The sequence below is a fragment of the Marmota flaviventris genome, chromosome 5 (assembly GCF_047511675.1).
Source record: "Marmota flaviventris isolate mMarFla1 chromosome 5, mMarFla1.hap1, whole genome shotgun sequence".
NCBI classification, from domain to species: Eukaryota; Metazoa; Chordata; class Mammalia; order Rodentia; family Sciuridae; genus Marmota; species Marmota flaviventris.
The window spans coordinates 86,978,138-87,000,788 of NC_092502.1; the positions used below are offsets into that span (position 1 = coordinate 86,978,138).

General features: G+C 34.7%; 1 protein-coding gene across 1 annotated transcript in view; it reads right to left on the bottom strand.

Annotated features, from left to right (window-relative positions):
• Lnpep (leucyl and cystinyl aminopeptidase) overlaps positions 1 to 22,651 on the bottom strand; it is a 96,457-nt gene that overhangs the window by 45,964 nt on the left and 27,842 nt on the right. The window contains exons 2-7 of the mRNA XM_027927598.2: positions 14,026 to 14,866; positions 9,431 to 9,569; positions 8,157 to 8,288; positions 3,098 to 3,218; positions 2,070 to 2,224; positions 201 to 314 (exon numbers count right to left, since the gene is read on the bottom strand). Coding sequence (XP_027783399.2) covers positions 201 to 314; positions 2,070 to 2,224; positions 3,098 to 3,218; positions 8,157 to 8,288; positions 9,431 to 9,569; positions 14,026 to 14,866 — 1,502 coding nt within the window. The remainder of the gene's footprint in view (positions 1 to 200; positions 315 to 2,069; positions 2,225 to 3,097; positions 3,219 to 8,156; positions 8,289 to 9,430; positions 9,570 to 14,025; positions 14,867 to 22,651) is intronic.

The following is a 22,651-nucleotide window of genomic DNA, read 5'->3' on the forward strand; positions in this document are numbered from 1 at the left end:
AAACTTACATAATTTCAGTGAAACATATCAATAAAAGTGTAATTTTCATTGTCAAATTTCCAAAAAGGTATGGATATCATTAACAAGGATGAATTTTAGTATAGTTTTCTAGAAACATTTTCATTTCTCCAAATGCAAAGAAAACATAACTTGACTATTTTTCCTCCTAGCATTCCAAGTAAGACAAATATTATACTTACACTGGAGAGCTCTTTGAATACTTTTTCCAAAGAAAAATACTCCATGAAAGTGGCGAAACCTTCATTTAGCCATAGGTCATTCCACCACTGCATTGTTACCAGATTACCAAACCACTGTGGGAAAAACAAAGTCCCAACCAACATGATAATTACATTCTCAGGAATATTCAAAAAACTGGCTGAACTGTCATATTAACTGTCCATAACCAGATTAAGATATCTTAAAAATATACTGGTATTACAGTTCAAACAAACTATACTTGAATTAATCAGAGATTTGTAAAAGTTGTGTAAATTTCCTTTACAAGTAAAATAAAACTTTTAATATTTTACCTTAACTGAATGGGAAAAAAAGTAAGAAAGAGTACTAATATATTTATTAGTATATTCATCAATTTTAAAAACAGGCTATATAACATGCCAAATAGGGATATAAAAACTTTTTTGGCTACCTCATGGAAATGAGGTTTCCTAGATAATGAAACTGACTTTCTAATATTAAGTTAATAGTATTATTTTCCATTATATCTACAACCATGCAGGTTAACTAAGAAAGTTTCGTTCTATGTGAGAGCTTTTCCTATAGTCAGGGGGTCCATGCTTTAGGTTTCTCTCAATTGGCCAAGTCAGAGATAGCATTTGCATGATTCAAACCTGAATTCAAATAACATTCTTTAAGAAAGTTGCCATATATAAACAGATGAAATCGGGAACATCTTTAAATGTTTTCTTCTATGCAGTAATAAAAAGAAAGAAAAAAATAATGAGACTCCCCTAAAAAATGTATGTTAAAAATCTTTGAAATAAAAAGTGGTTGTAAGGTGTGCAATTTAGCTAAGGTAGCCTATGATTTATTTAAAATTAGCAGCAAAAATCAAGTTGCAAGATACTAAAACAAAACACTTTACAGAATTATAACAGAAAATTGTCTAAGACTTATGCTAAACCCTGTTTCACTGGAAGATGTTTTATAAGTCCTAAAGAAGAAATAAGAGAGAAATACTCCCCAAGTGACAATGGCTAGCCCTGGAAATAATAGATGTAGAAGAATCCACAAAGACACCTTTTATCTATGGCCCATTTATAACAGTGAATAAATGCTTCGTATTCCAGCTTGCCAAGAAGTCTTCACGAGGCTACCAAGTCCTACACAGATGTGTAGGTAGACAGTAAGCAGACCAATTCCTTTCCTGGTCTTCCTCCACAAGGGGCCCCTCATGACACCCTGAACCATACACAACCCTGGCAAGGACTTCACATCCAGAGCCAAGCAGAGACAAGGTATTGAGGAAGAGGGCATGTTGTATACTCACAAAATTTTCTTTCTTTTTCTCTGTGTCATATAAAGATGCCTTCACACTTTACTCAGAACCTCTCTCTCCTACATTAACACAGAACCCCATTCCAGTAGAAGAAGAAAAATTAAATCTAGTCCTAACAACTGTGGATTTAAGAGCTGTCAGAGAAAGTGCAATTTAGGGAACCCATCTACAAAAATTTACACTGAGAAGCTATAAATTGTTAGGGGAAAAGGGTCTCAAAGAGACAGTGACTTCAAGCCCAAATGCTACTACTTATTAGCCATGTGACTTTGGGCAAATCATTTATTTAAGCAGATTCTCAAGTTTCTTCATCTGTAAAATGAGATTATTACCAATCTTAAGGTATTAAAATGCTTTAAACATCCTATACAAACAAAAACATTTTCATTTGGAAATTAAATTTGTGCTAAAAAAGTGCCTTTTTATTATAAGAGAAGGTAATATTTTTTTAAAAAGCTGAATAATTAGTAACATCTACATGTACTCTAAAGCTCTAGTATACGAAGTAGACACAATTATAAGACGTAAGAGCACTGGTTGTTAATACCTGATGGGCCAGCTCATGAGCAATGATTTTAGTGACCAGTTTTCTATCTGTCACCGAAGAAGTATTATTGTCATACAGAAGAGTCTCTTCTCGGAAGGTTATCAAACCCCAATTTTCCATTGCTCCTGCTTCAAAATCAGGAATGGCCACCAAATCTAGAGATAACAGGGGAAAAAGTTATCAACTTTCCTCATATAAGGCACACCCCCTAATTAAAACAAAATATGTTATTCATTGGCTTATCATGGTGAAAACAGTGAGTTATTTTTATACTCCTTAGAAAGTGGAACCATCCTTATTCCTTTTTTTTTTTTTTGGTACAGGGATTGAATTCAGGGATACTCAACTACTGAGCCACATCCCCAGCCCTATTTTGTATTTTATTTAGAGACAGGGTCTCACTGAGTTGGCTCAGTGCCTCACCCTTGCTGAGGCTGACTCTGAACTCCTGATCCTCCTGCTTCAGACTCCGGAGCCACTGGGATTACAGGCATGCACCATCCTTATTCTTGCTCTCCATACTCCTTAACTAGTTGTCAGCTGAGAAAGATTTGACCTCCTTTCAGGTGACTCACTGTCCCTTACCAAAGGAAAAAAAATGCCTCCACAACCAATCAGCTTTCTAGAGCAAGAGGAACAAAATTCAGGGCCCATCCATATTGAGCTCTCTAGGAACAGCTCTACATTGAAGAGTACTAAAGTCCTCTTGCTCTCCTGATTTCCCATTATGCAGTTTTTGTTATTTGAATTACAAAATTTCTTGGAAGTCAGTCAAATTTCAGACTAAGCCCTTAAGCTAATCGCACTTACATAGTACCTTTGCGACAGCCCCATAACTTATAAGTGTTTTAAGCTCCAAGTTATTTTATTCATAGAATGTAAATAATTTAATAATTACAATTTTTAAAGCATTAACAATGTTTCTGGGCTTTTTTAAGTAACTTTAGTAAAAACTATCTCTAAAAAACATTTGCAATACAAATCTTTATTACAATTGCAGTAAAAATCAGAAGTGTGGTGATTCTTACCCAATTTTTTAAGTGGATATTGAATTTCAAAATAGTTTTGATAAAACTCAAGAAGCTTCACAGATGTTTCCAAGGCATGGTGAACTTGACCAATCTTTTCTGGCACAGTGTATATCGAAACCTAAAGGGAAACATTATATGTGATATAAGGAGAGATACAATTAAAATGCCACAATATTCAGGTGAGCACTGTCAGGACTGGCATACCTAAGAAATACACAGTTGTATGAGATATTTTAGGACAGAAACTCTTGCTTACAATTCTTTTAGTCCCCATAGAGTTTAGTAAGTTCCTTCCATATATACAACAATGTTCAAAAAATACCTTACTATTTCCTTTTCTTTTTGAAATTATCATAACATCCCAAGTAAATTAGGTTTGGTCATTTTATAGCAGTTTATAAGCACTTGCCCATTAAATTTTTTGATATTTGTCTTCTCCCATTACTTGCAGTTCTTTCTTTACTTACGAACTATTAAGAGCCTTAGATTTCAGTTTCATTTACATTCACATTATATGTATTTAACTTTTATCTTTTCAGCGCCTATCATAGAGACTGACATCTAGCAAGCACTAAATACAGAGGAGTCACATATTGCTAGTAGAGTTAACTCTCAAGTTTACATACAAAATAAAAATGGCAGATTTATTGAAATTATATTGTAGAAAACTGATTATAAATAAAAATATTCTCTTTCAAAAGTATGGCCACAATTTTTCTTTCAGTCTGGGACAACTTATTCTTTGCTTTTTTTCATTCGGGGCTTGTTTTTATGTCCCATTTTTTATATTTATATATAAATCATGTGAAACACATTTTGATGGCACACAGTAAGTGAAAACAACTAAGAGAATAACAGTTCATGTGTCTCATTGCCCATTCACTGCAGGACATGTAATAAGTGGGAAAGAAGACAGAATCACCTGTATTATTTAAATGGGTATTTTCTCTTTTATGGGTTAAATGCTAAGTTAAATACATACGATGTGACTGTAAATGAAACTGAAATCTGATGAAAGGGTTCATTTATTCCCATTTCCGGAATAAAATGATCATAAAAAGAAGGTACTTCGGTATTTTCTCTTCCTTTCTACTTCTTTTTCTTTTCCTTAAAAGAACATACCTAAGAGTTCTTACTAGAAACAAATCATCTAATCATTATAATTATTATCAAGCTTAATCTAAGAACAACAGAAGCAGTAAAAAATAAACAAAGGGGCCAGGGTTATGGCTCAGCAGTAGAGTGCTCACCTAGCACGTGTGAGGTTCTGGGTTTGATCCTCAACACTACATATAAATAAATAAAATAAAGATATTGTGTCCACCTATAACTAAAAACAAAATTTTAAAAATAAAATAAAAAATAAACAGAGCAATCTATCTTAGCAAAGAAAGTCTTGAATAGCATTCTTGCCTTTGTAAGAGAATTCTAAACATTGTTGAATGGGGGCTGAGGGTGTGGCTCTGTGGCAGAGAGAGGTTTAGCATGCCTGAGATTTAGTGTTGCTCCCCAACACATAAACCCCGACCCCCGCAAAAAATTGTTAAATGGAAATCAACTGACACTCAGGTCTCAAGACTTACAAGTTAAAACTTCTTGCCCAACATCTTACAAGGACCTTATGGGAGATTTCTAAAAACACAACTATAAATATTCTTGATCAGCTCCCAAAGAAAAGGATTGAGGAATAAAAGATTTGTTAGGTTCAATTTATCAGTTTTTTAAATTATTAAAAATGAACATTAGTTAACAAAAGCAAAAGCACAATCAAGTTTCAGCCCCACCCTCCACCAAAACAATACTATGGACTGCAAGTTGTATAGGGACAGAAAATATTAGAGGTTTCATACTAAATTTTCTGAAAAATGCTGACTTTCCCAAACAAATAACTGAACAACAAAAAAGCATACATTCCTAAAATAAACAAACAGAAATAGGTCCATTCAAAATGATTGATTAGATGGAAAAGAATAATATGAATTGTGCATAATGTCCCAGGCTGGTGGAAAGACACTTGAGGTAGAAATGTTTTTTGAGGAAATTTTGAACAGAGTCATATTTCTATGAATATTAAAATTCTAACCACATGGATAAAACAGTTGAAGATTCTTTTAAATGTGGACAGACACCACATGGGACTAATCATGATTAAGTTTTGCTTCTAGCAATTAGACCTGTGTACAATAAAAATGAAGGCAGGCAGTGCAGTGGCAAAAAACAAAACAAAACAAAAACCTCAAGACAAACAAATAAAACAGTACATTTACAACTGGCCTAGAATTTTACAGGTAATTCTGGCATTCTTAAAGGCAGGGAGAGATTTAAGGAATGAAGAATGAACAGAAATAACAAATATTCTTTTTCAAGCCTCTGACACAGTCTTTATTATTACAGGTCACATGTAATAATCTACAGTCAACCGTGACTTTTTAGTTGCTTGGTAAGATTCACATTAATAAGAAAATCCCTATTGCCTTAATCCTTGACCTTGTTAAATTGAACTCGTGTCAAATATTATAAAATAGAAGGCAGTCTAAAGATTACAACATTTTAGCATAACAAAAATCCTTTGCTACACTCCAAGTTTTGAATAGTTCTGGTCACTATGTCTACATTTGTTATTCATGTAATTTGGTATAAGACACAGCATAGCTATTGGATAGTAAAATTTTGACTATAACTTGATATGTCATCTCAGGTCAATCTAACCTCTATGATTTCCTCATCAGTCACATGGATCTAATGCTTCATCCTCAGTCAACATATAAAATTTAAAAAAAAAAAGTTTATAAACAAGTGCCCACAATTAACATACAGAATTATTCCACATGTTACATTCTTCCATATTTCCTAAAAAACAGAATAAATTAATAAAATTATTGTTTATTTGTATAATGTTAATTTTTTAAAAACACATTTACTACTGGGTAGCACTAAAAATGAGAATATTTATATCTCATGCAAAAGATTTTACATATGATAAAAATAAAATGTACACTATATATATTATATCTATAATAAATGGTTGTGTGTCTGTGTGTGTGTGTATGTGTGTGTGTAATATTAGAATTGTAAAAGGTGATGTTCAGAGGATTAGAATGTAGTCTTCTTAAGGGTTCAAAGTTATTAAAGTGTATAAGAGGGATTTTAATCCAGGAAGATTCCAGGGTTCATATTTAACCACCATGTTTCTTCCTATTCCAAGCAAAAGGAAAAAAAAATCCAACTTATACCTTATATTCTTCTCTCTCAATTTCTTTCTTTCTACACACACACACACACACACACAAATGAGGCATATATGTGTGTTATGAATAATTTATCTTGGCTGTATGGGAGAATTAATATTGGAGCAACTGGAAAGATAATTGAGCTTTGTAAGGGCAGCCTTGAATATCAGAATATCAGAATGATGAATTTGAATGTCATCCTACAGGTAGTAAGAAGCCAACATAGAAGATGAAAGATGAGGCAAGAATGGAAGTAGGGAAGGAGGGAGGGAAATGGGAGACTTTAAAAGAGCCCTTTATTCTTCTTTATTTATTTTATGTGAAAATATTCGCTTTATTAGGTCTCTGCTATAAAATTAGAGTATGAAAATATAATCAAATAATCATTTAAAAATGGGTATCAATGACAAAGAAAAACAGAATTACTTTACTAGAATGAATTTTGACAAAATGTAGATAAATCAGACCCTTAAAAATCTTACTCATTTTCTATGAATAAACTCAATCAGGATTTGCTTTTCTTCTTTCATTCTTTCTTTTTAAAATGTTTTTATTAGTGCATTATAGTTACACATAATAACACAGTTCATTTTGAAAAAATTGAATATGGAATATAACTTGTTTCACTTCAGACCCCAGTACTTCCTCTTTCCCTCTCCTCCTCAACTATTTATTTATAGTTCTTTTTAAATTAGAGCTTTATAGATATACATAAAGGTGAAATTCACTGTGGTATTTTCATAGATGTACATAGCATAGTTTGGTCAATTTCATTCTGCAGTTCCTCCCTTTTCCCATCTATCCTTCTCCCTTAGTCCCCTTCCTGTGCTCCACTGATCCCCCTTCTATTTTCATGAGATTTTCTACCCTTGCCTTTCCCCCCTTATTTTGGTTTAACTTCCACATGTGAGAGAAAACATTCAACCCTTGACTTTTGGGGTCTGGCTTATTTCACTTAGAATGATATTCTCCAGTTCCATCCATTTACCAGAAATGCCATAATCTCATTTATGGCTGTTGATGGTACCTGGGCTGGTTCCATAATTTGGTTACTGTGAATTGCACTGTTATAAACACTGATGTGCCTGTATCACTAAAATATGCTGATTTTAGACCTTATGAAGAAATACCAAGGAGTGGGATAACTGGGCCATATCCATTCCTAGTTTCTGGGGGACTCTCCATATTGCTTTCCAGAGTGGTTGTACTAATTTGCAGTTCCATCAACAATGTATGAGTGTATCTTTCCCGCCCCCCATCCTTGCCTGCATTTATTATTTTTTGTATTCTTAATGATTGCTATTATAACGAGTAGGAGGTGTTTTTTTGTTTTGTTTTTTGTTTTTATCTTGGGGCTGAGCCCCACTGACCAATAAATACCTGGATCCCAGGGTTTGTTTTTTTTAAAAAAAACAGCATCTGTCTAATCATTTCAATCTATGCAATATGGTAGCCACAGGAACACTACTATAATACTTGAAATGTGGCAAATAAAACTGAGAAAATGGATTTTAAATTTATTTAATTTACATCTAAATAATTATATAAGCCTAGTGACCACTATATTGTACAGTTCTAGAAACTTTAGTAATGATGTTTTACTAGATTTCTCTTATAAATGAAGAAACTTGAAAATTATTTACTTTCAGTTATTAAACCAATAGTAGAATTAATAATAAGTAAAACAATATTTGTGGTATAAAATGTCTGAGCATGATCTAAAAGCTTGCTTCTCTTCATAAGACCATCACAAGCAATCAATAAAACCAGAATTCCTCTTAACCCACTCTGAAACAGGCTTTCGGACAATTACCACATCAACATACCAGGGTTCCATTTACATCCTGACTCAGGTTCTTCATCTCTCCCACAATGAAAGCAACCAGGTAAGTACTCATCTTCATACTCTCACAAAACTCATCCTGAACAAGTCCATCTTCCATAAGGACTGATGACTTCTACAGGCAAAGAGAAAAGATGACAGTTCTGTAACTGCAGGAATGAATTACAATGACAAAGACACTGAGAAACTGAACATTCATATAGGAAATAAAAAGTGAAGATACTAGCATATTTTAATCTCAGCATGAGTTTCCAGACAGAGCATCGCCCTTAGTCTCAGTTTGTTCTACCATCCTTCGTAGTGAGAACATACTGAGTACAGCAAAATCCATGAATTTTTAGCTCCAAAATGGCTTTAAATAAATATAAGTAGTTGTTTCTCATCTTTAAAACTTCATTAAAACACAAATCTTTCTATACAACCTAGGAGGGTTCCACTTTACTGCTATGAATACATCCATAGAAGCAGAAACTACATCTGGGATATCCCTCGAATGATGTAAAAGGCTTTGTAGAGTGCCATGTTGAATACTCCTATGAAGACTTAGTGGGCTGGAAGATGATAAGTCACAAATCCTGCAACTGCAGGATTTCCCAACCATGATACTAAGCAAGTTGGCATCCACCTTTTACAGAAAAAGACTAAGGTGAGGAGTATGGCTCGAAGTGGAGCTGTTGGAGTACAGTCTTAGTTAAGTACAGACCATGTTGGCTGCTGCCTAGAGGGGTGGGCTCCATGACTTGCTGGGTATGGCTGCTCCTCCCCACTAGCCACATGGGTTCCAGGAGGCTTCTATCAGGCCGCACACAGTCCCTCAGGTGTCTGAGACAACCAATGACCTCATGGGTTCTATTTAGAACTACTCTAATTGATTTCACCCCGCTGCTTCAAGAAAGAGGCTCCTATTCTTGTTGTTGACCTCCAAATTACAAGGACGTCAATTTTTTCTTTACTAGTAAAATTATAAGAACAATTGTGATTAAATAAAATCAAATACACTGTTTTCAATAGCAAATTCACTGTCTCTGATCTTGTACTACTTCACACTATTAATACCAGCACAACTTCAGTACACTTTGCATTTCCTACACCTATTTTCTAGGTTCAGCAAATCTTTCTCTTTCAAGTGCTCCACAGGCTGACTTCCCAACTGATTCCAACTAATATCTATATTCAAACTTATTTAAGTATTTTAAGTAATTCAAGTGTGTTTAGAGAAAGAGAGCAAAAATTTTTCATTCAAGGAACACACAGTACCTTAGGCATATTTGATAAAGCAGTGTATTGCTCATCCCTTATGATCCTGATGATAAATGTGGCCTTAAACACTGGTTCATCAAAGCAAGGAAAAGCAGATCTTGCTGCCAGGGGTTCAAACTGAGTTGCTGCAAAGTACCTAAAAAAATGCAAATTCAATCCAAAAGTTATTGACCACCTACTATACAAAGGCATCCTGCCAAGTACTAGGGGTGTTAAGATAAATATGGTACAATCCAGTCCCTAAAGGACCCATAATCAACTAGGAGAGGCAGAGGTTTATACAATACACAGAAGCATATCAAGTTGTAAATCATGTCCTGGCAGTAAAAACAAAGCAATGGGACAAGGGGTAGGAAACAAATTCTGACTAGTGGCTAAAGACACTCTAAGGAAACTGGTACAAAGTCTGAAGAGGGCCTTAAAACATGGATATTTGAGCAGGCAGAAAATGGAAGAGAGTAGACTCAAGGAAGAATGGGCAGCACAAGGAAAGAGAGCAGGTATGTCCATGGACTAGGGCAGCTGCTGAGTGTAGTTAGAAATGAAGCCAGGAAGGTAGGCTGCAGCTGGCCATGGAGGTCTTGGACAGGTGTCTGATGGAAGATCAATATGAAGGGTTGTCATTAATTGCCACTAATCTTTTGTACAGACTTTGGCTTCACCAAACTAAACTTCAAGTTCACAGGTTACATCCTGATCAAGACTGAAAAATCTAGCTGTCCTGTAGTATTATGGTTTCCTTTACTCTCAGAGATGAATCAAAAATTTCCTCCCTCCCACACAGTAGCAACTATTAAGGCTATGACGCATATAAAGTCCTCAATTATAGGCTGGGAAGAAAGTATAAAAAGACACAGGGGGGGAAAATGCAGATTTCCAATTAGGTAGAGAAATAAAGCAAATCTCCATTTGGGAGATTATCCAAATGGCCATAAAACAATCAGGGCAAGTATGCCCCTGTGGTGCATTCCCAGGCCATAAGGCATATGTACAGCCACTGTGTAGCAACCTTTCTTGTTTGGGGTTTAGTTTTCACTGTCAGATGATAAGTAAAAAAGGAACAGTGTGGAAAGTGGAGTCTGAAGACCCAAACTCTACAATTTCCCAGCTATGTAACTTTGGGCAAATCAGTGACAGGATTCCCTTCCAAACACCCAAGGTATTTGAGAAAATTACATAAGACTAATCATAATAAAAACTATTTATATCCACAAAGTCCTATATTAATATTTATTAAAAATACTAGATCACCACAATTCTTCTTCCACACTTAAAATTACTGTATTTTTTTCTTGGTAAGTGTGTGCCCAAATGACTGTTTCTAATTGGGTAAGCTGCAAAAAAGATAGCAATCAACATATGTGAAACAATATAAACATATCAGCATTCTAACATTCCATTTCTTTACCCTGCCCCCAATGTTCTTACCTAGTTAACAGAAGGACCACAAGGGACCAGGGAATAAAGTTTTATGTTATCTCTACTACTATTTAGACAAGAGCCTACTTATAGATTAAAATTAAATCATAACACTCTAAGACAAATAAAACCTTAGATTACTATTAAAAGAGATGGAATAATAACTATCTCATACAAAAGTCTCTTTGAGAAAGCTGCTTCTTGATGATATTATAATCTGTTCTATATAGGCTGAATACTTTGAAGCACATTCTTTTATTGGTGACTATGTTTGCTTTCAGAAAGTTAGTTTCAGAGCTTCCTCAAGTAATGCTCAAGACAATTAACAAATTAGGTGGTGGTCAGATAAGAGAGTTCTAAGTATTAGGGATAACAATGTGCAAAGGAGGTGTATACTAGGGAAGCAATATATCACAGTGGCTAAGAATGTCCCTCTGTCATTCAAATGACATTGGTTTTTAGTTCCCACTCTGCCATCTGCTAGCCATAGATGTCAAATGAGTTGCTTTATGTGCCTCATTTTCTTCAGTTATACAATGAATATGTTAATATCTACTTCTTAGTGGGGTTGAAAGGATAAGAGGATAAGGGGATAATGCAACAGTTTCTGCACTTCAGCTCCCAGTAAATATTGGCTTTTATTTCATTGGATTTTCAGGAAAGTGCACACGAAGTTTAATATAGCAGGTAAGAGCTGTGAGGAAAACAAGGGCCAGAAATGAAAGGCCTTGAACTAAACCACTTTAGAAATGAGGAACTGCTGAAGGATTATAAGCCAAAGATCAGGATGGTCATCTAAACTTATAGAAACAAATACAGAAATATGAGTAAGCATAGGAACAAATCAACATCAGTATGAAAAAATGGGGGTTGTGGGGAAGATTATAGTAATATTACAGATCAGGAGATCTGTTAAGAGGATGCTTCAAGAGTTCAAGAAAAAGACTGAAGGATGAAGAAACGAACAAAAGAACTTCCATCTTAAATTTGTCTGCTAGTTCTTTTAGTATCATTTTGTCACCTAGAATCTTAAGTCTGTCATCAACAATTTCTGTTTAACTGCAAGGTTACTACTCACTGTCCCCTACTTAGAGCACACAGGTAGTTTCCTTACCACACATAGTGGCCATACATGGTGTTACATACGTGCTGATTTTCTAATCAAGGAATATATATCTTAATTACTTTATCTACTAGTTTAAATATTTTTTTCTAATTATACCTCAAAGAGAAGAAAGTATAAAAACTTTTCCAGTAGAACTAAGCATAATCAAAAGTGAAAGAAAAAGAAAAACTGCTCAGAATTATAAGTAAAATGTATAAATAATAAAATATTAAAAGGTATAAATAATCTTCTAAACTTGTACCTTTACCAAGATATCATGTAGGGCCTTCATTACTCTAACAGGTATGTTAATGAACCTACATTTTTATAATAGTGGTTTCAGAGCTTCCTCAAGTAATGCTCAAAACAATTAACAAATTAGGTGGTGGTCAGGTAAGAGAATTCTAAGCGCTAGGGATAACAATGTACAAAGGAGGTGTAAACTAGGGAAGCAATGTATCACAGTGGCTAATTTATTTTAAGACTTTAAAATACTATTTTAATACTGTATTTTTTAATTTTGAGAAACCTCCATTTTTCTAGCACGTTCTACATGGATTTGTTTATCATTGGATTTTCAGGAAAGTGCACTTGAAGTTCAATACAACCAGTCCATGGTAAGAGTCAATAGTCATACCCAAAATCACCTTACTCTGCTACACAACATTCATGCTTCCCATCATACAGTAATAGGCCCAAGGACTCTGAGGCAATGATCTAATCAGATGAGATGGTTAGGGGCTTGCACACTAAGTCATTCTTTTTATGTACATCCTATATTTCTTAGGGATGATGATGACTATAAAAAGGGGACTAAAATCAAGAACTCCAAACTGCCACTTCAATTATAAATTTTTGTTCAATGTCAAATATATGAATTGAAATGTAGCAACAGAATTGTCATTTATTTTAAAAGTATTATATATAAAGCTGTGAAAGTGGGCACGCCTATAGTCCCAGTGGCTTGGGAGTCTGGGACAGGAGGATTGCAAGTTCAAAGTCATCCTCAGCAAAAACAAGGTGCTAAACAACTCAGTAAGACCCTTTTCCTAAATAAAATACAAAACATGGCTGGGAATGTAGCTCAGTGGTCAAATGCCCCTGAGTTCAATCCCTGGTACCCTCCTCTCCCAAAAAAGTATTATATAGAAAGAAAAACTAAAATTACTTACTGAAGAGAAGTACAGATACTGCTTTGCCTGTTTCCTCATTTGAGAAGGATCAAAAAGTTTTCTTAAGATAGGTTCAAAATATTCATTTCTAACTATTTCTCATAATACATCAAGGAACATTAGCCAAATTGCCTACATCAGTAATTCATATACTGGTACACAAAGTAATAGAGAGAATGCTCCAATTGCATTGAGCAGATATGACAAAGACTTTGTGCACATAAGAGAACTGACATAACCATTTATGAATAACCTATATACAGTGTGAAATCTATCTTTTTGGAAATTCCAGCTATATGCTATGAATTAAAGGGAGAAATATATCATCCAAATAAGTAGCTGAATACTTTTATGTTTTGTCTCCTAAACTTTTAAAAAATTTCCATCAGAATCCAATAGTCAAACTAGAATTTTCTTTAAAAAGTAAACCAGTAAAGATAAGGGTACTAAAAATTGCATATATAAGCATACCATGCTTTGTGTCCTCTTTCTCCATCTGACTAAGCATGTCCTAAAAATTCTGCACATAGGTCTTAAAGAATAATCCATTTTCCTCTTTATTCTGCTTCCTATAGAGACTTCATAGGGTGATAGAAAATTAGAATCATAGAATAAGTAAACCAGTAAAAGCTGAAGATAACTTAAGGTTTATGATACAGAATATAACTGACAAAAACTTTATCCATCCCCTTCCATCAGCAAACTCCTACCCCGCACCCCACGATGATATATGCTCAAAGCTTTGCCAAAGAGTAATGGTATATTTTCCCAAACCACCATTCTATTGGGCACCTAACTTCTTAAATTAAAAAAAAAAAATTTCAGTTAATAGGTCTGTTGTGGAAAAGGGATCCATATTGCTGAAGTCATCATACAGCATAGAAAAGGCTACATACTTTTTCTCATTGCTTTCATCTGTATAGTTGACACCATAAAACCCATAATAAGAACTAGACATATTTGCCGAATATTCTATCTTCATGGTATAATTGTGTCCTGCTAGAAGGGCTTCAGGGGCAACAATGGCAATTTGCTCATGATATGGATATTCCAGGATTTCAACTTCTTTTTCTTGACTTGAAAGTGCTGACATTAAAGTCACTCTTGAAATATTATGACCTGTGCTATGAAGAATGATATTCCATGTGGTCTGAAGAGCCAGAACTGAAATTGTCACAGAACCCCTGAAAGTCATTGAGGTTAGGTTTGGGTGTAGGTGAAGTTCATAGCGCTGTGGCATAATGGCAGTGGGAAGCCTAATTTGTGCCCAAGGAAATAACTTCCCATTTGTTGCAACTGGCTGAATTAGTTCCATTGACTGATTTTTTTTATGGCAGCCTTCTTTGGTAAAGGTACATCTAGGCAGTAGGTAAATCACCATGATTACAGAGATAGCAACCACAATGACAAAAACACAGACCACCAAGGTCCTTGCAGAGGGTACTGAACAGGCCCCATCTGGACTCTGCCTATAGCCAGCTGCACTGTTCCGAAGGCCTGAGCTTCTGTTCATGAAGGACATGCCCAGTAGTTTTGCAGATGACTCATAATCCTCTTCATCCTCGTCCATCTCATGTTCTCCAAGACCTCGCACCAGCAGTCGGGAACCCCGGGGCTCATATTCCACCTCATCAGGCTCTAGAGGATGTAAACAAGGTTCTTTGGCTAAGTCCACCACATCTGGCTCTTCCTCAAACATGCTATTTTCAATCATATTCCTGGGGAGCTGAAGTCGATCTAAAAATCCAAACATAAGGACAGGCATAGAGTTAAGGAACAAAGTTTATAGTATGATGTTTTTTAGCAAAAACATATTTAATGTAAGATATTTTTAACTTACTAAGACTTATTTCTATTTCAGAGCTACTGAATTAAATAAGATGCTTGTGACCTCCTTGAGTCATTAATTAAAAACCCACACATAAATAAAACATTCCACAGTATAAAGCAAATAAATTAATAGGCTAAAATTAAAAAAATACAGCTGACATTACAGATTAATTTTCTTCATATATTCCTACCCAACAACCTGGGCCCCTGTTCCAGGCTTTAGAGTGGCTGCTTTGGCCTGCCTGGTTGTGTCTATCCCCACAGGGCCAGGAGTCAACAGGATCAAAGGGATGTACCCACCTACAGTCCATGCCCTTCTTCTGGGGTTTGAACCACCTTGACCCCAGAATTCCTGCCCCCAAAACCTTGAGTCTCCTTTCAAGGTCTTTGTTGCTCTCTTCCCTCCCTGAGTTTCATTCCTCCTGGGGAGTAACACAAACTGGTCACCCTATTTCTAGGCTCCAGTGGTGAACAGGATGGACTATTGTCCTCTGCCCCCCAGAAGAGGGCTATTCTTGTCCCATACCAAACTGAAAATAGCAAGTTATATGGAAAATTTCCATAAGCAAGAAGTAATAAAAATTATATGACAAAAATCTCTAAATATCAGATAAAACTACAAGTCAACCTGTTTTCCACACTTGTATAAACATTCAGAAGTACAAAATACTCCCATCTGCAATAGCCATACTACACCATGAGTATTAGTGAGTCTTGGGGTAGGAAAGTAGTGGAAGCTTTCAAAAACTACAAAGAACCATCTCTCCAATTTGCCAAGAATCACTGAGAAAAGTGATACCCTTCAAAAAGAAAAAGGGTAAATAATCATCATATATCAATACTTTTTAGGATTAGACCATTCACTGTACTTTATTCTAAATCATAAAATTTCAGCTTTTAAGAAGTTATCAAATTGAATCATCCTTTCCCTACAAAGCACTTACACATATCATTTCTAGGACTAACAACAATTATATGAAGTGGCAAGCATTCTATTTCAGACATGAGAAAACAGAGAACAGAAATGGGTTGATTTATTTTCATAGCTATATAGTGATTTAGTCATAATACTAATATTTGAGCCCAAGTTTAAAAATTATGATTTCAAATTTTATTATAATGCATCCTGCCACTCAATTCAATAAAAGGTGACAACTTAGTAACTAAACAAGGTCAACTCGTATTTAATGAAATGAAGTACTGATAAATATCAGGGTAAAATTTTGCTACTCAGAGCATGATATACAGACCAGCAGCAGCCACATCATATTTTACCTTATTAAGAAAAGCACATTCTCACATCCCCTCCCTGGATGTTGCCAGTACATGCTAACCTTCATGCATCTTTTTTTCTCTGCTCCTTCTGCCTAAATATTATTTCTCCTTGCTACCCCAGTTCATCTAGTGAACACCTATTATTGCATAACTCAGCTTACCTTGCTAGAATATAAATGAAGTTATTGTCTATTTTCCCTTTTTCTTTATTACCTTTCAAAAACAAATTTTCTTTTCCTTTTTACCTTATCCATTTCTGCTTTGGGGAGTATCACTGAGAGTGCCTTTTCTTATCTCTTCTCCATCATGAACTTTGTAAAGGAAATACTATTTTAAAGTTTTCTTTGAAAAAAATTTAATCATTTTCTAGCTGTGGATTTGTGCCATATCCTGTGAATGGTCTGAAAATGGAAGGGGGTTACAACACCCCGCTTTTGAGAATAAACTTCTAAGCTTCCAACAATTTTCAGCTTCTTATGACAAAGTTTATTTTGTTTGATAATTTAGTTGATTTGGGGCCATTTACTTAATTAATAGAGCAAATAACTGTTATACTTAAATCCTTTATTAAAAGTTTTTTAATGAACTCTTACTGTTTAGAAATGTTCTATGGTAGTTTTTTAGTACCTGGCACAGTGCTATAATTTAGCTGCTTATTTTGTTATTAAAAAAAGAGGTCTAGGAGCCCTTTAACTTTTTGCCTAATGTGTGACGATTATGCTCCCTTATGCATCTCTCTACGTGCTTTCTTCTGTATCAGAACTCAATTTGTCTCCTTTGTGAAGAGAGAAGTAAACAGGTGACTAGTGGTGGGAGGCAGAATGATTACAGAGAAATGATTCATTCTATGAGCATCATAAGTTCATTTTACTTTTTTTTCACTCTAATCATAAGAGACCAAGATTCACTTTACCAATTGGGTGTGAGTACACACCTATAGTCCTAGATACTCAGAAGCTGAGGTGGAAGGATCACTTGAGACTAGGAGTTCAACACCAGCTTGGGCAACATAGTGAGACTCCTTTAAAAAAAAAAAAAAAGAAAAGAGAAAGAAAGAAAAAGTTTACTTTCCCTTTTAAATTACCACTAAAGTTTACTTCAACCCCTTAAAATTTCTGTGGGAGACTTCTACTTCCAATATGACAGAGTAATTTTTTCTAGATTATTTTTTCTTTCATAAATATTAAACTAGACAAAATGATGCAACTGTTTCACATACTGTAGAAGGCAAAATAAAATGTGACTTCAGAGAGAAGGAAAAGGTGAGCCCACAATCACTCTGATTCTCTGCCTTCAGTCACTATGTAGCATGACAAGCTGAAGTCCAAGTACAGCACAGACAAGGGCACTGGGGAGAAGGAAGCTATGCAGAGAGGCCAGAGAGGTTTACAAGATTTCCTGAGAGTCCTCAGCCAAATGTAGGAGGAATACAAGTAAGTGGCTCCAATAAGGTTAAAATGATAAAGAAATACTGGAGGTCAAAGCAGTATAAGGAAACGTTGGCAGTCCAACTTAGCCAGAGGGAAAAGAACTCATTAACACCTTGGGCTTCACCTTGAAATGGCCCTCAACTTAGGAGCAAAAGTCACACCCTCACATAAAGCCTACTGTACACCAATATTATCAAAGCCTAAAAACCAAGCTCTAATGATATCCACATTGAAAGAAGAATCTGAGGATGACTCTTGTTAAGTGAAAGGGGCCTGAGAATTACCTTGGGCTTTCCACAGATCTGTCCTAACAAATTTTAAAACTAAACCTATAGAAGGTGATCAGACAGTAACAAAGTTGCTGACTAAAATAAAAACATATATGTGTGTGTGTGTGTGTGTGTGTGTGTGTGTGTGTGTGTGTTTAACACAGCATCTCTACAGTATATCATCAGTACAGTCCAATAAGTAATTTAAAAATTACTAGACATTCAGAGAAATAAGAAAATGTGGCTTGTAAGCAAAAAGATCTCATTAGAAATTAAGATGGCCCAAATATTACATTGAGCAAAATCATTAGCACAACTATTATGGCCCAAAGAATATTATATATTATATATTATATATAATATAAGTATATCTATATTATAAATATGGCCCGGGGTGGGGGGAACATTTTTAAAGAAGAATATGTGACTAGATAGGAATTGTCAGGAGAAGAATTGAGACTATAAAAAAAAAAAAAAAAAGAGGGCTGGGTCTGGTGGCACATGCCTGTAACTCCAGTGGCTTGGGAGGCTGAGGCAGGAGGATCACGAGTTCAAAGCCAGCCTCAGAAAAAGCAAGGCTCTAAGCAACTTTGTGAGATGCTGTCTCTAAATAAAATCCAAAAAAAAAATAGGGCTGGGGATATGGTTCAGTCGTTGAGTGTCCCTGAGTTCAATCATGGTATCCACGCACCGCCCCCCCAAAAAAAAAATAACAAGAGGAGACTAGGGATGTAGCTCAGTGGTAGAATACTTGCCAAGCATGCATGAAACCTGAGGTTCAATCCCCAGTAATTTAAAAAAAAAAAAAAGGTGGGGGATTAAAATTGTAGGAATGAATAGTTGAATAACTCAAATGAAAACAAACACACACACACACACACACTGAATGAACCTAACTGTAGGTGGAAGTATCACTGCAGACTAGAGATAGAAGGGGAAAAAAAATACTTCACGCATTTGACAGAGCATTAGAAATTACCAATTTGACAAACAAATGGTTAAAGAAAGAAAAATATGGCATCACATAGTTGTGAAACAATATCAGATAATCTAACATATATATAATGGGAGCCCCATAAATAGTTTGATGTTGAAAAAAAAATCTCTAAAAAATAGCTAAAAATTTCTAAGTTGAACTCATTTTGTCTCATCATCCCAGATGTAGAACATCTATAAAAACTTAAATTGAGCAACAAATAAAAAAATCTGGTAACTCTGAAATCATATCTGAATATTTATTATAGTCTTAGAATTGTAAACTTGGGATTCAAGGGTTAACAAAGAACACCATTTACCAGATCCAAAGGTTCAAAAACTCCAAAGAGAATAAATACAAACAAATTCATATCTAGGCATATCATGGTCAAACCGCTTAAGATCAAAGATAAAGAGAAAATCTTTAAAGAAGGCTGAAAACAATGCATACATACAAGAGTAAACAATATAAAGAACATTAACTTCTCCTCACCATAATGGGAGCCAAAAGATACAGAATGACATTTTTAAGGGGCTGGAAGAAAAATACCATCAACTGAGCATTTCAAATCAGTGAAACAGGATAGAATAAAGGTATTTTCAGATTAATTAGAGCTGACAGATTCATTTGAAGTTATCATAGCAGGATTTTTTTTTAAAGAGAGAGAGAGAGATTTTTAATATTCATTTTTTTAGTTTTTGGAGGACACAACATCTTTATTTGTATGTGGTGCTGAGGATCGAACCCGGGCTGCACGCATGCCAGGCGAGAGCGCTACCGCTTGAGCCACATCCCCAGCCCTAGAATAAAGGTATTTTCAGATTAATTAGAGCTGACAGATTCATTTGAAGTCATCATACACTACAAGGAATTATAAAGAAGGCTCCTCAGAATGAACACAGACGATAACAGATAGGAACACAGATTTCATGAAGGAAAGAAGAATACCAGAAATGATATATAAGTGTTAAAAGTAAGTGCATGTTTTGTATTCATCTTAAAAGACTATTTTTTAAAACTATATGCATAAAACCAAAAATAACATTGTAAATAGTTGATAAAATTTGGAAATAAAAAATACAAAAACAGGAACACAAAGAAGGGAGAAACTGAGTAAGAGAAATTATATTAAATCATATTTATAAATTGAAAAAGGGAAAAGACACATATTAAGTAAAAAGTAGGAGGTACAGAGCAGGAAGTAAGAAGGGTCAGACATAAAAAGTGAAGTGGTACAACAGACTACACAGAGACTTCAGTAAGTTAAGGATGTGTAGTACTAGCACTGGAGCAAACACTGAGAAAGCAATTTTAAAAAAAAAAAATGTATAGTTAAGATTCCAATTGAGAAAATAAAATGAACACTAAAAATACCAAGGAAGCAGGATAGGAGAAACAAACAAAAACAAAAGGAGCAAATGAAAACAGTGACAAAATGATAGACTTACACACAATCATATAAATAATTTCATTAATTAAAAATAGATTAAACATTCCAACTAAATGGCAGACATTGCCATACTGGGATAAAAAGCAAGAACCACTGTATACTATCTGGAAGAGACACAATTTTGTTTTTGTTGTTGTTGAAGTATTGGAGATTGAATCCAGGGCTTAAGTCATGCTAGGAAGAAGCTACATTCCCAGTTCAAGAGATGCATTTTAAGTTTGAAGACACAAAAAGTGTCTTTAAAAAGTAGAAGGAAGTTGTATAATGATAAAAGGAGAAATCCAACAAGATACAAATATGAAATATGTACATACCCAATGCCAATTTCAAAATTTGTAAAAAGGGGAAATGAAATTCAAGAGAAAAAACACAGTTGGAGAATTTGTAGCCTTCTCTTCGTAACTAATAGGACAAGTACACAACAAATACATAAGTCATGGAAGACATGGACTATACTATTAACCAATCTGATCTAATTGATATCTATAGAAACTTAAAGCAAACAATTATAAAACATATATACAGAACATTCACCATCATGGAATAAAACAAGATCTCAATAAACTTCAAAACACTACAGCATTATGATGATGATGATGTTGCTGTTGTTGTTTATATTAGTGGCAATGAAGGGATAAAACACAGCCTCATGCATGGTAAGCACGTGGTCTACTCTGTACGAGCTACATCCCTGGCCTCTAAAATGGTCTTTTGGAGAATTTGTTCTCCAACTACATCAGAAATTATTAAAAAAAATCAATTAGCATATTAGGCAAATAATCTCTATATCTGGAAAAAATTTTTAAAAACTTCTAAATAATCCATGAGCCAAGAAAAACCACAAGAAATTTAGAAAATATCTGAAATGAATAATTTAAAAAAATCATATTTTGAGATAAACTTATTGCTTAAAATGTTTATATTATTAATAGCTTTAAAATCAATCATATTAGTTTCCACCCTAAGAATATACAAAATAGCAAATAAAACCCAAGTAAAGAGAGGTTATAAAGAACAGAGCAAAAACCAATGAAATACAAAAGAGAGAACAATAAATTAAAGCAAAAACAAAATTCTGCTTGAATTATCAAGAGTACAAATAATAAATGCTGAAGAGGATGCGGAAAAAAAGAATACTTACACAGTTAGTAGGACTGTAATTACTACAATTATTATGGAAATCAGTATGGAGGTTCCTCAAAAAACTAGGAAGGGAACCACTATATGACTCAGGTATACCACTCCTCAGTATTTATCCTAAAGATTTAAAGTCATCCTACTACAGTGATACATGCTTACTCATGTTAATAGCAGCACAAGTCGCAATAGCCAAAACCAGTCTAGGTGTCCATCGATGGATTAATGGATAAAGAAAATGTACACACACACACACACATACACACACACACAATGGAGTTTTATTCAGCCATCAAGAAAAGTGAAATTATGTCATTTGCAGGAAATGGATGGAACTCGAGAACATTATGTTAAGTGAAATTAAGCCAAATTCACAAAGTTGAATTGGTCGCACATTTTCTCATATGTGAAAGCTAGAGAAGAAAAAGAAAAAGATCAGTAGAGGAAAGGGATGTCAGGGAGGGAGGAGAGAAGGGAAAGGGAAAACACTGAGGAATGATATTTGTCAAATTTTATAGTTATATTGTGTGCATGAATGCCTATGTAACAAGGAATTATAATTGTAATGCACCAATAAAAATATGAAAAAAAGGATGCACACAAAAATTAGCTATGTTAAAAAAATAAAAACAAGAAAAGCTAAAAAATGCTGCTTGAGGGCAGGAAGGCAGGGATTTTACCTCTAAATCTTTTTTTTTTTTTTTTAATTTTTTTTATTTTGAGACAGGGTCTCACTAAGTTGTTTAGGGCCTTACTAAATCACTGACTGAGGCTGACCTTAAACTTGGAATCCTCTTTCCTCACCCTCCTGTGGTCCTGGGATTATAGGCATGCACCACCATGCCCAATCTGCATCTAAATCATATAGTCTTAGAAACTGGTCTAAAATCCACATATATCATCCGGTGCTGGTGGATCTCAAAGACCAATTTTTCATTTCTTCACAAAAGGGTAGTTAGGTTAATTAAAAAGACCAATCAGAACTGGGTCATGAGATAGAGACAGAGATCTATTTTAACAGGCCCATCTTAAATCTTTCCATCTCTCAAGAATATCTCAGGAAAAAATTAGCTAGTGATAATATTAGTTATATTCCAGTTAAGAAAATATACACATTCTGACTTATGAGTTTGTGAAAAGGAAAGGGGAGGGCAA